Below are 17,917 nucleotides of genomic sequence, written 5' to 3'. Positions count from 1 at the left end.
CCAAAGTCGTGCTGAGTTCATGTTTGTGTGCATGCAAAAAAAAATTTAATGCATGCAACACTCCCTTAATGGCTTATACATGACAGCCTTGACTGTACAAACATAACAAGATCTGCATTTAGAAAACTGAAGGTTCAGATAAATGGATTGGCTGAGGGCACTGGCCTTCAGACTGTAAACACAACAGGGATTCAGCTCTTAAACATTTGAAGGCAAACGTAATCTGTTGTATAAAACCATCGGAGTGACTTTCAGGAGTCTGTTGTGTGTCATTAAGCTTCTATGTATTTGCATGTGAAGCCAGAGGAGGCAATCACATGTCCACTTCTCTCTCTAGCTTTTTGGAGTGGTATGTAAAGGAATTGGATTAAATTAACAGATGAAAGTGTCTCCGTAAGAAGGTGAGTTATAAGTAGATCTTAGCACTACAGTAAATTAAGTGTGAATTGTTCAGTTGCTTCTTTGTGGCAGACACTTGCAAATTAGCATGGTATCCTCAGCACCAAGATAAGGGAGTTTTATCACGTTCAGGAGGTTGTAGCCCTCAATAAATAAAAAACCCGTTGTTTCACTTGATAAAGTCAGCAAGCAAGCCAGTCTATGTCATGTTGTTTTAATCATTCCAAGATTTGATTTAGAAAGACATAATTATAGCAGAAGGCAGTTAATAATTCATTGTCTTGAAAACCTTGAAGTCAAGTGAATTTGATTTTGTGTGATCCAGAGATGGCAATGTAATGAAACGCCTTCTGCAAAAGCTAGGACAGCAGTGATTCAAAGGGTAAATGAGTATTGCTGCTTGTTCAGTTTTACATATGTGTGGGAGTGATTCTTTATGAAGATGTAATTAGCTGTATTAGAATTTCTTTATAAACATTGTAGTTAGTGGTGCTCTAGGTCACAAATGTGTTTTACTGGGGTATATAGTTACTTGGTTCAAAAGCTGCCTACTCCGGTGTGATCTGCCTGGTAGCTGTAGCCACCCTCATTTCTATGTGTTAACTTCGATTCAGTTTCATAAAAGCTACACCATCCACATATAGAAATAGATTTATTTATGAATAATAAATTTGGGATTAAGAATTATGAAGCTCTGCCAGTGTCCATCAATGGCAAAAAGAGAAATTCCACAAAGTATAATGCATTCTTAGGAAAGATGCTGTAGCTGATATTATCTAACCAAGAAATAAACACACATGCCTACAATGTGGTGTGAATGTCATTTGGTTTCTCAACATATTCTTCAAGACAGACTTTTTTTATTGGCTTTCACCTTTTTGTTTTCAGAACTGTTTATAAATGAGCTAATTTGGGAAATACAGGGAAAAAACCAAACATATTCCTGCAATGAGGTTGTACACAAACCTCACTTTACAAGTCTCAGCAGGGATTTCACACAGAGTTGAGGTAAATTTAGATCTCTACTCTGTGAGCTGAGGGGAAGAAATAAATGACACCTATTTTAAAAATTAAATTTAAGGGGGGCCTCAGAACATATTGGAGTGTGATGAGACTCATTTCCTCCCCTTTGGAGTTTGTTTATAAAGTGTTACTTTTAATTTTCAGGGAGTCTAAAATAGAACCATAGGAGAGATTCACATCTAACGTTGAACTAGTGCTTTAGATGACCACATAGCTGCAAGTAGGTGTGCTGAATTAGTTAAAAGGCAGCTGTGAAACCATAAATGCAGACTGATCATTACAGACACTGCAACCCTAGTTCTAAGGCATAGGATAAACCTGTCATCTTTAGAAGGTTATATAATCAATTTTGAGAACGGTGACACCCCCACACACCCCCCAAAAATAATGCCCAATACTGATAGAGCAGGTCAACTTGAGAGTAGCAGTTATATCCGTCCCTGTACTTGTGACAATGAAAAGAAAAACAGAATAGATCTCGTGAGTAAGGAGGGCTGAGAAATAAGACATATTCCTGAATGTGTCATAGACGAGGTGAGTGATCTTGAACAGTTCCTTGAATCTCAGTTGGCCATTTAACAAGCAGCAGCAGAGCTGCTGTACCTTGTACACATCTGCACACCTGAACTCAGTGCATGTAAAACGCTTCCCTTCCCTCAGCTAGAATGTGCATACCAAGTGAAAAATAATGTTTTTCTTCTTACCTTTAACCTGCTAGCTAATTCATAAATGCTTAAGAGTTTGGGGAGGGGAGTTACTGCAACTGAAATGTACCTTCTGGTACTGTAATGAAACCAGAAAGGAAAGTCTGGAATGAGTACCACAAAATTGTTGATCCTGAATGACAAGGATGTGCATGGGTGTGAGTAATCCCTCCTGTTCATCTCAGCTGTCAGGAAGCTTGTTCACTCCCTTACCCTGTGGTGTTTTTCAGAGTACCCATAGCTTTACGCACTTGGGAGTTTTGCTTGCAGAGTAGGAGCATGAAGGGTTGCGTGACTGTTCTGAGGAGCAGTTGTGTGACCTTCTGGGTATCGCCCAGAGGAAGCATCCTGTGGAGATGGCTAGTGCAGAAGTGTGGCAGAGAGGAGGAAATTGGCTGCAATGCAAAAGACCAGACTGATAAGCTGCTACTGTGAAATGTGGAGGAAAAAAAAAAACCAACCAAAACTGAAAACAAATCAGCTGGGATGTGGCTTAGCTCCAGTGCTTCCCAGCAACAAAAAGCATCCCCTAAGATCTGGGCAAGCCAGATACAGTCCTTCAGTCACTGGGGACATAGGGAGAGGATGTGGTCTAGATGCATGTTCATGACTTGAAAGTTTTATTCTGCTCCCCTGGTAGGGCTTTTGTGGCTCTGTTTAATTCTGTTTACCATGGAAAACCTGCATCAGTCACAGATGACTAAAACTGTAGGTTACTTAAGGAAGCATTACTCCTGATGTTTGCAGCTTCAGAGCTTTGCCCCCCCCACTCTGTCTCTCGTTTGTGTGTCTCATACTGAGAGGATGTGGGGTATAAAATCCTTGTCTTGTTGAAATTGGTTGGAGGTTTTCCATTAACTTAAACATGGCGGGCTGTCACTGAGGACGGTGTCTCAGAGAGAAGATACGTGCTTTATGTTGTGAGAGCATATCAACATCTACTTACATTTCAGAATGATTCATGACTTATTGTGTAAATTGCTCCTGCTTTGCTTGCAAGTCTACCCATAAGTAGCCTTGAGTGGTTGTTATGGGTCATTTTAATTCAGATCTGCATGGATACCTGTTAATCTGCAGAGACACTGAAGTTTATGGTCACTCTCTGTGATGACCAAAGAAACCAAAATGACCTTCCAGCTCTATTTTCCAGCTAAAGCTTTGACAGTCCATTGAAATATATTAGTTATTTGAGTGGACGCATAAGCACATTGTACAGCAAGTAACTCAGTAGTTTCTGCTGAAGACTTACGGCTGCCTAGCTCTTAGAGCTTGGCATGTTCTTCTCCATCAACGTTTCAGCCTGTGTCTGTCAAAGCATGTTTGTACAGTTGGACACTTCATGTGCTGTAGCTACTGCTGGAGAAATGAAAGGTCAGAACTGTCATAAGTAATTAGGGTTAGTGGCACAGATGTTTGTGAGGATTCAACTTTTTTTTTTTCCTGAAACTGTTTCAAATGTTGTTCATAGTGATGTTGCAGTTGCCAAGTTAGTGGCATGCCTTTGCTCCTAATGAAAGCTGTCAAAATAAAGAGGTTTTGGAAAGTAGCAGTATATTCATTTCTAAAAGGTTGAACTCGAACTTCTAGAGATGGGTGAGCTCAGTTTTCTATGCCTTGTTAAGAAGTATAATTCCTCTAGCCCAAAGTTAGCTACTGAAGAATTGTAAACTATTGTAGTCATCAAGGTCTTCACTGTCATCTTCAGAGAGAAATGGGCTGTACCAAGGATAATTCTTCATACCTGCTTTCAGTACTTATTAGTGCCTCCAAGTGTGTCCATCTCTCTGATGCCTGAGACAAGAGGCTCAGGTTGGAAAAACGCAACCTTTACATGTTTATTGTTTAGTAAAATAAATCCTTTGCCTGATGGGTATTGTAAGTAGGTGTATTGTAAGTATGCTGGAGAGCAATTGATAAATTTAGGTGTAACTCTGAGAACAACTGCTCTGTTCGTTGGTATTAACTGAAAATGAACTGACCCTATACATTGGAGAGAGGCCTCAGGTGGTTAGCTTTTTTTAAAAAAAAACCACTTCTGAGAGTCAAACTGCTCAGCAAGCAATTCACAGTATCCCAGAACAGGGTGTCCAAAATAATTGGGTGAACTGCATTCTAAATGTGCTTATTTCTACCCATTGTCTATAAAGGGAGCCTACAGCAATTATGTCAGGCTTAGCTTTTAGACACGTGAAGTTTGCAAGCACACAATCTTAAAAGCTTCCAGGAAGTACAGAGGCATGCAGGATGCGTTCTGCAAAGCATGAGCAAAACCAAGGAGGCTGACTGCTAATGTCACAAACTAGACAGTATCTGCAGTTCTCAGTGCCGAGCATGGGAGTAACAGAGACTCAGCTTGTAGCTTGCAGTCAAAAAATAGCTCTTGTTAATAATTCAGCATTGTTTGAGCTTGCTATGTATATAAGTGTTCATTCTTAGTGTCTTTTTTCTTCTGCTCTTTCAAGTCTGCTTCAACCTTCTGTTCTGTTTTGATCTTTTACATTTCTTTGTAGCTTCCATTACTGTAAGTTTTGGAGGCAGTTAGCAATGCACTAAAACCAGTTATAATACAGGTTATTATACACAGAAGCTGTGTTCCTAAATCTCATGGAATGTTTTAAAAATCTTTTGTGCTGTCTTCTCATCCGTTATCTTAGCCTTGCTGAAAGCATCTGATTTGTAAACCGAAGAGGTGATGGAGAGTTAATATTGCTGCTTCCTAGGCAAGTTCTTCAATGGCAGGAATCACCGCATAAGCCAGCAGCCTTATCCCTGGGCAACTGAATCCTTTTAATAAAAGAGTAGTATCTCTTTGTAATACGTAAGTCAGAGTAATAATGTACTTTGACTTTTAGTGAAAACATCCATTAAACTGCAATACTTCATCAAATGATTAGTGAGGAATTAAGGGTCATCACAATTTAATTTTAAAATACAGATTGCTTGAGTAGTATTTTTCCTGAAACAAAACTAGATATTATATACCTTTGAGGTTGATCTGAGAATGTCTATAATCCATTTTGCGAAACTTTAAGGGTCAAGAAATTTTGAGAGTAAAACTGGACATTTTAGTTATATTTTACTGAGAATACCAATGGAGTTCATGAGATCTCATACTTATTGCAAAGCAGTTAATTCTGCAGGCAAAAATGGTGTGTTACTGTAGGGATGCTATTTTTTTAATTCATATTTTGTGTTAATAAACCAATTATACATGTGAATGTTGGCAGATTGTGCAGTGACAGTGTAATAAATATTTTGAATTATTGCATTTTCTCCTTGTTCATACAGCCAAGAATGATTCTATATTTCAAAATATGTAATATTGGATATAACAATTAAACTTACAAAGTTTATTGTGTTCTCCAGCCTCACTTAAGAAATTTAAGTCACTCCAGAGCTAAAATTATACATCAATTACTAATTTATAGACATTGTTATGTTGTACTGTATCTTATTATTTCAGGTCATGGCTTCATGGTTGAAATTTCAGTTAGTGTTGTACTCTGGGGTTTTGGTTAGAAAATTCCCAGATTTAGGCTAGAAGCTCATGAGGGAGTTTAAGTCTGGGGATAAAAAAATACCATTGGAGGTCTTTAGGAAGCGGGGAGTAGTAAAGCTTTATTTTGATGTTTATGTAACTTAAATTCAGTTGGCTAGAAAGTCATCGTGTTACATTTCAGTGGTCCCTCAGGAACAAGCTAAAAGGAAGGTAGACTCTATTGAGCTATTAGGATTTGAAGGTCTTCAAGCTGTAGGGGGTCTTGACAGACCTGAACTGTATATGAAAGCAGGGACTGTTAAAGAGGTTAATTGTTACAGAATAATGAGTTTTGACCTTCAGTTCAGAAAGAGCTTGTTACCCTTAATGGAAGGGGCACATGATACAACTTCGAACTTTTGTTCTGGAACCTGAATGTGCAAAGATGCATTTATAAAGCTGTCTTCAGTACAGCTCTGTGAATTCAAATTATTTGGTTTTATAGGACTTTGGGGAAACTGGAAAGAACTGTTAAAATATGAATAACATAAGAGTGTAAAACTAAAATTCAGTCAATTTTGCCTTGCTTCTGGTTTGTTTTCAGTGGTTTTTCCTTCAATGTTGGTATTTTAAACTCCCCATCTCACAGTGCTACTTTGACATTACAGCGTGCCTCAGTCAGTCCTACCTGATTTTTCTTTCTCATTTGATTCCATCTTTTCGTTTTTTGCTTCCAGCAGATAAGAGAAGGCATTGTCCAGTGCTGGTACCTTGCCCACGATTTAGGTTTCCAGTCTGACTTGTCAGGGGAGAAGTTGCACATGCATAGTTGGAAGAGGACAAGAATCACCACCTCACCTAGTCCTACAAACAAAAACAAATTTCCCTCATTCCTTCCTTCCAGATATTTTTTCTTGACTTCTAACCTTGTTTGTATTTTCTCTTGTTTGTATTTGATTTGTGAATTAATGAGAAGTTGAAATACTTTTGTTGCAAAGTAGGATAACTGGTTTCTTAAATGACAGAAATACTGAGACAGATGAAGAAGTTTCGGTCTTTTTCCTGTCTGCATAAATAAATAAATACATTTGTCACTAAAGATCGAAAGCCGATGACACAGGAGACAGGAGAGAATATGTTACGTGATATATTCTGGGTGAACTGGAGCCCTGAATAGTTTCTACATTTCATAGGACATAAAGATGGGGATCAAAGTGAGATGGTCAGTAGAACTGCAGGGATTTTTGTAGACATTTGCAGCCCAGACCTTTTTTTTCAATCAGTTTGGATTTTCCAAAGTTCAATTAAAAAAAATTAGCATTCCATTAAAAAGCTCATGTATCTCTAGTAATTCCCCTGAGGAGCAAACTCAGAATGTGAAAGGTTCTGTGAACCAGAAGCTCTTGTTCCTGCACAGCTGAGGTGGGCAGCTCTGCAGCAGCCTAGGATTGCCAGGAGAGGCATAAAGGAAATGAACCTCTGCAGAGCACTTTGTTCCTGGGTCCTTTTGCCAGATTGAGTTCACTGTGCTGCGTCCCGTTTCTGCTACCTTACAGTCTCAAGAATGCTGTTTAACAACATTAGCTTCTTGAATAAATGTGGGGTTTTTTAAATGGTGTGTTGAGGATATCGCCTCAGAATAGCCCTTTTCTTACACCTGGTAGAGCTTGCTTATGAGAATAGCCTCCTGAATACTTAGGCAATAAAAACAAGATTAATAGTAACTTCTAGGTTCTATACTTCAATGTGCAATACAGGATCACATGTCTTTTTGTTCTTATTAGTTTAGCTTGAGTCTAAATCATAATGATTGTTTTGATTTTCATGCATTTCCGTAAGTGTTGCTGGCAAAGATCAATGTTTTGTTTGGGTTTTGCATTGAAATATGTGATATTTAAGAGCAGTATTGATCTATAAGCACCCCAAATGCATAAGCATCTTGGTTAAGCAATTCTTTATTCCTGTGTCTGCATAAATTAGTTTCACGTGGCATGGTTAGTGCATTTCGAAAGAATGTCAGCCTTTACCTTTGGGTTTGCTTTTTTCTTTCAGAAGGCAAGTGAATTCTAAAGATTTAAGAGTTAAATTCAATGCATGTCAGAAACTTTGGTGCATGTATTTAGGTATGCTAAAGAATTTTAGAATCCTATTTTGTCTGATTGTTTTCTTTCTTACAATTTTTTTACTGTATTACTGTGGCTTTGTTTTTCTTTTGCACACTCTACAGAATGGGTTGCTTGTGTGAGGTCCAACTTCCTGGTTTTGTGCTATCTGCACGACGTGAAGAATATCCTGCAACTTCATGACCTAGCTACTGGTGCACATCTCAAGACTTTCCCCTTAGAGGTTGGCAGTATTGTGGGATATAGTGGCCAAAAGAAGGACAGTGAAATATTCTATCAGTTTACTTCCTTTTTATCTCCAGGTAAGACTGGTTTTTTTCCCTTTAGTTGTTGTTCCTTTTCCTGGGAACAACTTCCTTCTCATTTTCTGTTGTTCAGTAGTTATTAGGTATGTCTAAGATGCAGGTAAAACTGCTTCCCTCCCATGTAGTAAGTAGTGGTTGTGCACTTCAAAAAGTACTAGTCCTTGGTCCATGAAGCCTAAATAACATGCCTACTAATCTTTGGGAGACCTGCACTGAGAAATTACTCAGGACTGGCTTGTACTAGAGATGAAATTGTAGCATTCTCACAGCTCTTGCTTCATACAGCAAGATAAAAGTTTGCAAATTCTGTTGAAGACAACTGTTAATGTATTTAATGTTATTTTCATCACAATTTTGAAGGACGTTAATAAAAGTCACAAAAATTCTTTCTCTGACAGCTTTGTGATTCATTTATGCATAGCCTCATTAGATTATCTTTACTGTCTATGTCTTCACAACACTTGGTGTTGTTTGATTGCTGTAGGAATCCTCTTTGTACAATCCTGCAAAGCCAGGGCTGTCCAAAGCATTATGTAATACGTGTGTGGCACACCCATGAGTATTCCAGGATTTTGAAAAGGAAGGGAGTTTCTATGCAATTGTCAAGCTAATATATAGCAAGAAAATATATTTGCTGTTTGCTCTTTTTCTTTCTTTCATTCTTTCTTTATGGGCCAAACAATCAAGAGCTAATACAGGACAGGATTCAAATATGGAGAGGGGACATAAGCTCCAGAATCTTTATCTTCCAAGGTTGTGAGTGATCTTGAATCATAAGATGATCAAAAATGTTCTTATAGCATCTAATGTATATTTTTGCTCTGTTTCATTTAGAGCACAGCCACATTGCAAAATGGCTGTATAATAGTTTTGATAGGTTTGCTGGTTTTGCTAGAAATGATTGTGTCAAATTATCAAAATTATGTTTCAAGGTTAGCAGATGTCTGATGAATTTCCTATTATTATTTTACTGTTTACATAACTAGAAATAAGATATGTTTCCAGTTCCTCCTTTTAAACAAACTTTTAAACAACATTCAGATCATTGCAGCCATTGCAACCGGAGAGGAGCTTGAGGACACTCTGGCATTTACCTCTAACTTCTTCCCAACTTGATGGTTCAGATAGTTCACTTCCTCACATCTCACCTCGTGGGCCAGAAGTTGCCAGTCTTACAAGCCAGCACAGTTCATCTCAGCTGAGCCAGTAGAGTCTCTGAAGCTGCTAAACATGTGGAGGTCCAGAGCCACGGAGACCTGTTTTAGCCCATGGCTTGCCAGCTGGCAATGGCTGCTCTCACTGTCTGCTGGTTGCTTAGGCATATTTTTTTTTTTCCTTTTCATCTATGTGCTTAGCATCTACAGAGAATTCGCCATGGTGTAGCTCTGTTGAGTTGGGCAGAGTGACCTGGAATCTAGAAGAAAGAGGAAGGGAAGAAATGGAGGTAGACTGTATGGGAATAAGGAAAGGGTGAGGAAAGCAGAGCAGAGAGGTAATTTTTAGGTAGGTGTGTGGATATTTTTTAATTTGCATGCAACCTCCATTCACCCTGTCAGTGGAATAACCAGACAAAAGGCATGGGGCTGGTCCATGATTAACCTAGATCTTCCTACTTTATTATTAGAAATCAATATAATTTGCACTTGTATTAAATTGCACTATTACTTTTTTTCTAATAAGAAACAAATTAACACATTGGTGTTTAATATCTACAACAAAAGTAATAGTAAACATATATATGAAATAATGAATAAAGCAGTTCTAAAACCATAGATGCTGACACCATTAAAATAATTTCTGCTGTTCCCTGAAAAATATGGTTATCCCTGCTGTCCACTCCAGTGTGAGACACTTAGGTGAGCACTCCAGTGTTTTGCATATGTTTAGCATACAGCAAAAGAGTGCAGGCCCCAACACTACTGTGGTGTTTGATATTAACTGCCATGCCACTAAAAATATCACAGAACAAGAGATGCAGTACCAGGGGTTCAGTTGCATGTTACTGTAATATTGGGTTGATTGACTCCTGAAGAGCAGTCTGTGACTGTGCTTATACTTTATCATGTGGTTTCCTAATATGCAGCTATTCTGCCTGCTCTGTGTGTAATGTTTGCCAATACATTATCCAGCTTGGGCAGCTGTGTATCTGTCAAATGACTGCTCTGCCTGTTACTGTCTGGTGTGCTTTCCTTTGCGCTTTTGCATCACTTTCTGGATCCTAATCTTTAAGGGAAATGCTGCTTTAATGCTTGTTTTTATCTGTTGCCCTGCATTAGGCTTGCTAGTCACTTTGTGACAAATGAAGAAAAAAAATTCCCAGCAGATTGGAGTAGTCCTACTTTTATTCCCCTATTAATTCACCATTACGGAAAGAGGCTTTATTAGTTATTAGAAATGTTGGTTTTCATCTGTGTTCCTTTGCCAATCTGTATCTTTTTGATTTTCCACAGTCTATGAAAGTGATTTAATGAGGCAATTTCCTTGTATCAGATATGTTTCCTCATTATTTCAGGTTTCAATATAATTTTTTATAGCTATAACCTCTGTAATAATTACTTCTGGTTTCCTGAAAGTATCTAAAACATACACAATACAGCAGTATTTCAATCAAGGCCTGTCCACCTTGGTTAATTTTATTACATTGAGGATCCCTGTAGAGGGTTTGTTGCCTTAACTTTTGGTGTTCTTTTCCCTAATATACATTTAAAATTTTACAGAGGGCAGCTTGTTGTAAAGTAGAAAAACAAAAGAATAATTAATGCTGAGGTTAGTTTTATGTCATATGTATCTGTAGTATATCCATGAATATTAGGATTTTATAATATGTTAACCAGTGTGCAAACACAACAATAGTCACACTGTATGACAGGAAATATGATTTATAGTCTAAATGCAAAATTCTTCTTGGCTAATTACACATCAGTGTAGTGTCTAGATTGCTACAGTCTCTGTGATTCTACCTCTGCTGCAACCTGGAAGTTATACTGCTTATAGACATAAATTTTCTCATGTGCACAATCCTTTGGAAATCATAGGTGCAACTCAAGCAAGTGAAGTTGCCTTCCAACCTGCAGGATCAGGATGTAAAATAAATTATATGAGACCAAATGGTGTTCACTTACATAAGTAACCTGTGCTAGTCTGCCACAATTTCAAGTGGATGCTCAGCTCTTTCCATTGTCTAGGTGTCCATTTGAATTGTAATTTCAAAATATTTTATCATAAAGAGAAAAATGTTGACTTGGGTGAAATTCTTGATATATTTATTGTCAGTCTGGTGGCTCTAGAGGAGATGTGTTAAAATTGACTTGATACTTCTTTCTTCCAACATTATCATTCTCATTAAGTGCTGTGTAACTTTATGAAAACAAATCTTTTTTCCATTTTGCTTAACCCCCCTTTGGATACCTGACTGTGTATGGGCGGTGAGAACTATTCTTTTGTACAGAAAGCCTTTGCACCCTACCTAGATAAAGTGCATATATGTATGTGTTAAATTATATATTAACTGAAAGAATGTGTCTGGAGCTACTGTTTTCACCCTGCTGAGTTACCTTTGCCATTCATTACTCCATTACAGTGCCTAAACTGGCATCATTTTAATGATGGACGTACCCTAAACTGACAAACTTGCACTCTGTTTTAGGTATTATATATCACTGTGATCTGACCAAAGAGGAACTGGAGCCAAGAGTTTTCCGTGAGGTGACAGTGAAAGGATTTGATCCTTCGGTTTACCAGACAATTCAGGTAGTAAACATGAATCCTACTGTCTTGCTGTAATGACTTATGCAAGAGTTTAACAAAATTGCACTTGGCTAAGGGTGAGAGTACTTTGATTAGCTCCTGGGTTGCAGATCTGTGTGCACTCTGAAGAAATTCCACCAAGTCTTGTTAGAGAGATTGGAAGATGCCGCTGCAAGTAACTGGGGCAGACTCAGTCCTCAGTCATCTTACATTATGAGGCAATCTGTTCTCTAAATTTTTGCCATGTTACAGTATTCTGTGATATTTGTGTTAACATCACAGCTGCTTTTCCATGGTTTTGTATTTCTTCCACCAGGGCAACCTGACATGGCTCCCATAGGCAAGTGTGTGCTAGGGCAAGGCTTAAGAGGCAGTGGAGAAACAGGAGAAATTGGAATAGCCAGTCATCTTCCCAGCACTTCCACAGTATTCCGGGGTCCACCGTGGGAATTGGCAACAATAGATAAAACATGTCTGACCCCACCACTCTTGTATTAGAATAGTGATGATTTTTGCCACAAGTTCATACTGTGGATCTCTAGTAAGACCTCAGGAAGAAATTGGGAGCAAAGAAGGAAATGCGTTGATTCATTTGTAGCTGGCATCAAATACAAAATCTGCTATAGAACTGTGAAAGGTCTTAACCATGATTATTTGGAAGGAAAGCAGGAAAATATCTAGTGATGTGAACAGGAAAATCATGTTCATTCATGCTGTGTAAGATTTTCCCATTCTGTCCACCTTTCCAAGAAGTGCCATAGTATGTTGTGTTCATTAATGCATCGGTACAGTTACACTTGGAACAACTCACTTTGATTTTCGTAAGAGCAGGATTAGACCCTTTGCTTGCAGTGCTGGAACAGCTAGAAGAAGGAGCAAAAGTTAAAAGCAATTTAAAATACATACATATATGTAATTAACATTTCTAATGTAAAACCCCATGAAGCAATTATTGCACAGGTCTAACAGCCTTTAGTATTAGATATTTAAATGATTTGGGATAGAGACCACTGCATTCTATATGTATACTACTACCTAGTACCGTAGGATCTGGGTCCATGGGATATTGCTTCAGTACTTAATAAACAGTAGGTTAGCACTGCATTAATACTGTTTTAACTGTTTCCAAAGGTTCTAATGATTCATTGGGACTCCATGAATAAAGAATTAAAAGAGAAACATACGTCCTATGTAGCATGGTTTCATAAAACCAGGTTTTGTCAAATATGCCTGCTGCCTCTTGGGAGGGCAAGACTGCATGGATGGTTTATAAAGCCATGAAAGGCTCAAATTTCCTAAGAGGCTTTTTGCCTTGATGAAACAAAGGCCCCTGGATTTAAAAGTTTGCACAAGTGGAATTAAAATTACAGACATGGATGGATGATCTACAAACTGGCTCTGTGAGACATGAACATGGAGAGAAATGAGTGAGGTCTTCCCTACCAAGGTCTAATGCCATTCGGTAAATTCCACAGGAATCTAGAGAATAAAATCTTTGCTGATAAAGTATTTGGAGTCAACAAAGACTGGCAGATAACAAAGTAAGAAGGACAGCAGGATGCTGATTTATAAGGATGTGAACTGCTTGTTAAATGGTCCTATTATGATAATCTACATTTCAGTATAGCCAAGCGAGGGTAGGACATCTGGGAACCAGGGAGAGATTTATACCACTTCAGAATCTGAAATCAGGTAGGTTGTGTCAGCTGGTCTCCCAGAGCTCCCTTTGCATCCCTTGAAGGTCATAAGCTGCATCTACAGTAACAAGCAGTGTGGCATAATAATCGCAGGAGTGAAACGGCTTGTGCTGAGGATCCAATGTCCATTTTGAGAGTTTTACTTTGGACTAGCTGTAGTCCTGTCCTGTGAACTGAATTTCCATTATTGGTTGAAATACTTTTGGTGCACTCCTGGAGTGTATCTGCTGCTTTTGGAGGTGCCTGTTCCTCACACATAAGTGAAGGCATATAAGAATTAGCTAAGTTTAAGGCTTACAGAGTTAATTACTCCTATGGAAAACAGTGTAAGATACAGTTGATATGGAACAGGTTCAGGAAATACAGGCCTCTTCGCAGACAACTGCTTTGACCTCCTAACAAGTATTGTGACTAAAAGGATTATGCAAAATATGTATTTTTAGTAAGTGATATTCCCACTAAACACAGCTTTGGTAAGCCCCTGATAAAATACTATGCCCTGGTCAGGACTTTAAGAAAGATAGGGAACTTCTAGAGAGAGTTCACAGAAATTTGTTGAAATCATAGAATCACTTAGTTGGAAAAGACCTTTAAGATCATTGAGTCCAACCATAAACCTAACACTGCCAAATCCACCACTAAACCGTGTCCTGCATGTCTTTTAAATACCTCCAGGGATGGTGACTGAACCAAAATAATTAGAGGTCTAGAAAAACAGTCATTATTTCGTGATCCTTAGCATATTTAATACCTGCAATTTATAGAAGAAATTTATATTAAGAAATATTGGAGGGTAGATTAATACATAGGATTTTGCATTTGTAGAGCAAGAGTGGAACAGAGGATTTTTCTTTCTATAGACAAAAGTATAAGAAGATCCAGTGCCTGAAGTGGAACTTAAATAAGCTTAGCCTGGAAAAAGGTGAAATTACCTAGTAGATAAAGTTAAGCAATAGTGTTGACAGCATGGCTTGGAGTCTTTAAAAGGAGATTAGATATTCTTCTTAATCTCTTGTTTTTTATTTTGCCTCTGGCACATACACGGGGCAGATTCTCTAAAAGCATAAAGACAGTAGTGTGTGTGCATGAGGTGGTTGTAAACAGCCGCATCTGTTTGTCTCTGCATCTCCAGACAGAAGCAAGAGTGTTGTAGAGGAGAGTTTGCTGGAAATATTCTCACAGAGAATAACAGCATTCTTTTTAGGAAAGAACTTGGTACAATTGTAATACTGCCATCAAACTCAGAAGGATAATAATGGAACACAAATACCCATGTAATTAAAAAGGATTTAGAAGGGGTTGCCATAAGTTAGAAATAATGTATTTTTCTAGTAAATCAAATTTTATGACATAAATGTCTGGAAAAACAAAATCTCATTTTACATTTAAATCAATTACATGCTAAATTAAGGTAAAGTATAACAGTAATACAAATAATTTCAAGGAGGAAGCGTGCTGTTGCAATGTCCTCGGAAACCTTCACTTTGTAAATCACTGGCAGAACTTCACCACCAGGCTGTAATGGGGTGGAAGTCAGTATCACTGTTTCTGGTTTTCTCCTTACCCACTCCTGCGCAGTACCAGCTCTAGGGAAATATGACCTGTGTAGTTACACTGGGGTCAGTGCTTATAAAGAGCACTCATGGCTCACCACTCATCCAGTTTTGCCTTTTATCAACAAATGATCTCAGTGTGGCAACATCTTGGAAATTAGTTTCCCATATCATTCAGATCCACGGAGAAATCTCAGCTGAGCTGTGAAAGAGGCCGTTTGTCAGGGCCAGGGCTGGGACTGCCTGGTCACCTTTGTAGCAGCTCAGCCTGCCAGTGCTACACACTTCTGCCAGACTCCAGTCCTCGTTTCCATTAGTGGGGTTCCACTTGGACCCTTGATGACGCTTCTGCTTGGAGGAGGGAAAGGGAGATAGCAGCTTATCAAAGCAGTTTATAAATGTCTGTCAACCTAGATGAAAGTCTTGCATAGCCATTGCAAAACTCGGGCAACATTGCAGGGAATTGTGAAAGAAACTCAAAATTAAGAATGCAAGAAATATACTGATACTAGGCAAAGATTGCTGATTATGGGCGAAGGAACAACATTACGGAATTTTTTCATAATTTTAATTTCCATCAGAATTACTAAGTGGTAAAAGAATGTTGCTGGCTCTGTCCTGATCCATGTTCTTAATGAAAGGCAAGTCTCCTGCCAAGGTTCTTCCTTTATTCTCATATAGCTGAAGAAATACCTGCTAAGACTAGCAATCTTCCTAGCTTTGTCTGTGTAGCATATATGAAACTTTAATGAGTTGTTGTTCTTTAGCAGTCTTTGAACATAACTGAGTTAAGAAGATTTGAACTGAAGTGTAAGGTATCACATGTATATGAAACCTGAATTAATGGCAATTGGAAAATGCCACAGTGCCTGTTTTTTGTTCTTTTGGATCCACTTTACAGTGTTTCATAGATACTGTGCAGTGCAAGTGTCAACCAGTGATAAAAGTTTACTACATGAAGTAAATTTATGGTAGAGCAGCTGCTTTGTATTACCTGTGGTGAAGTTATTACCCTTTGGCAGCCCAAAGTAAAAACAAATTAGCCAGCTTACCTTGCACTGAAGGGAGAACTGTTTCCATGTACCTGACATTTACACCAGGGTAAGAGCATGCCTGTAGCTTGTTGGCTCTATGTGACACCCTGCAAGTACATAGTCTAACTTACTGTGCAGTAGCTGTGCATATGCCCTTAACTTGAAAGACTCTGTGACCTTCATGAAAAAGTCAGACTGTTTAAAATGCTTGCCACACATCAAAAATTTATCCTGGCTACTTTTGTTAAATGATATACTAAGTTGTGTTTATAACTTTTCCTCTGCCAAATGCTTCTTGAAATTTGTCTTTGCTTCCCTGCACGCTTACATTTGTCAGAATGACAGACTTTTTCAGGAAATAACCTAGGGTGGGTTTTACAGGAGGAAAAAACACTTTTGCAGAAACTTACAAATGGCACTTGCCATAAGCTGTTTACTGGATAAATAACTCAACTGCTGCTTTAAATAAAAAGCCTTTATTTTATCTTTACAAAATTGCCAACTAAGTTCTTATACACCTCTCCTTATTAACACCTCACAGTGACACTTAATCATGGATAAACAGTCTTCTGGCCTGGCTCACAACTCACCTACTTTTAGGCTGATATGCAGGCTTATAAGTGTTGAAATTGGAACAGTAAAAATGTTGTTTGGCTCCTTTTGCCATTCTTTTAATACCTTCCAGAACTGTCCTTAAGATAGTCTGAGATGAACCAAAAATAGATGTTGCTATTGACAGATGCACTTTGGATTAGCTCTCGCAGAAGAATGGTGAAATTCATAACAAAACTTAGTTTTACAACTAAGTTTGATTTAAAAGCAGCTGCTGTTTAGATATTGTTGCAGAGATGAAAGGACAAATCTTAAAAAGGATATTTCTTTTCTTGGGGCTGGAATAAATTTCCTCCCCTTTCTTTTGCAGATATTATTTTCATAGGTAAAATAATTTTCATGAGAAGTTCATTGTTTTATTGTTTGGTCTTTTGCCCCCATCTTAAAGCCCTGATTTCAGCACTGATTTCAAGTTATGAGTCACTGATAGGGAAAATTTGTCTACGGTCTTTCTAATTCCTAGTGGAACTTTACGCTGTACAGTTTGGCACAGCAGTTAATCTCTGTTTCAGGAAAATACAGCACTGAGAGAGGATGAGTCAGACTTGAGGTTGATTGGCAGAGTTGTGGGAGAAACTTGTGCACAGCATCTGCCCACGCTATTCCTGGACCTAGCCGTTGCTGGTGGTGTCATTCCATGAGCATTAGATTCCCTCATAAAAATAAAAAGTAACAGAGGGCAGCAGAGGAAAGCATTGTCCTATGAAAGCTGTAGTAAGCTTAACCTGCTTAGCAATGCAAGAGCTGATGTCATTGTTTATTCAGTGTAGTTATGGACATAGTCTTAATGTTGTTTCTTTCCATTATCTACGTATATATGCATAGATCGCTGGAGTTTGGAGAGAAATTCAGTAGCTTTGAACCTATTTCTGTTAAGAAAAAGCACTCTCATGCCAGAGAAGGCATGTACTTTTTACATTGATTCTGAGCAGAGACAAAGAATTTTCTCCTTTTCTTCAGGGGAGTAAGTTGTTTTGGCATCATTTTCTTCCCCCTTCTGAGAATCCAGCACAGCCAAAAGGGGATTGATTTTTGAGGAGCTGGACTTTCTTGCTTCTAACAGTATTTGGGGTTTGAATCCTGCCTTGATCTCATGGGATGGGATGGTAGAATTAATACTTGGGGGAAACAAGTTGCTTATTGTTGTTTGTTTCTATTTTATTCCTTTTATTTCCTTGTGGTTCCATATTGCAGTAAGGAAGAAAATGAAGAAATACTGGGGGGAGGAGAGAACGTGAACAA

General features: G+C 38.3%; 1 protein-coding gene across 2 annotated transcripts in view; it reads left to right on the top strand.

Moving 5' to 3' along the window:
* Window positions 1-17,917, top strand: part of PREP (prolyl endopeptidase) — a 99,174-nt gene that overhangs the window by 48,849 nt on the left and 32,408 nt on the right. For both annotated transcript variants that reach the window (XM_069804955.1, XM_069804957.1), the window contains exons 9-10: window positions 7,832-8,029; window positions 11,679-11,782. In XM_069804955.1, the coding sequence (XP_069661056.1) occupies window positions 7,832-8,029; window positions 11,679-11,782 (302 nt within the window). The remainder of the gene's footprint in view (window positions 1-7,831; window positions 8,030-11,678; window positions 11,783-17,917) is intronic.

The sequence above is a fragment of the Haliaeetus albicilla genome, chromosome 17, assembly GCF_947461875.1.
Source record: "Haliaeetus albicilla chromosome 17, bHalAlb1.1, whole genome shotgun sequence".
Classification (NCBI taxonomy): Eukaryota; Metazoa; Chordata; class Aves; order Accipitriformes; family Accipitridae; genus Haliaeetus; species Haliaeetus albicilla.
The sequence above is the reverse complement of the archived record's forward strand: the minus strand, read 5'-3'. Positions and strand labels throughout refer to the sequence as shown.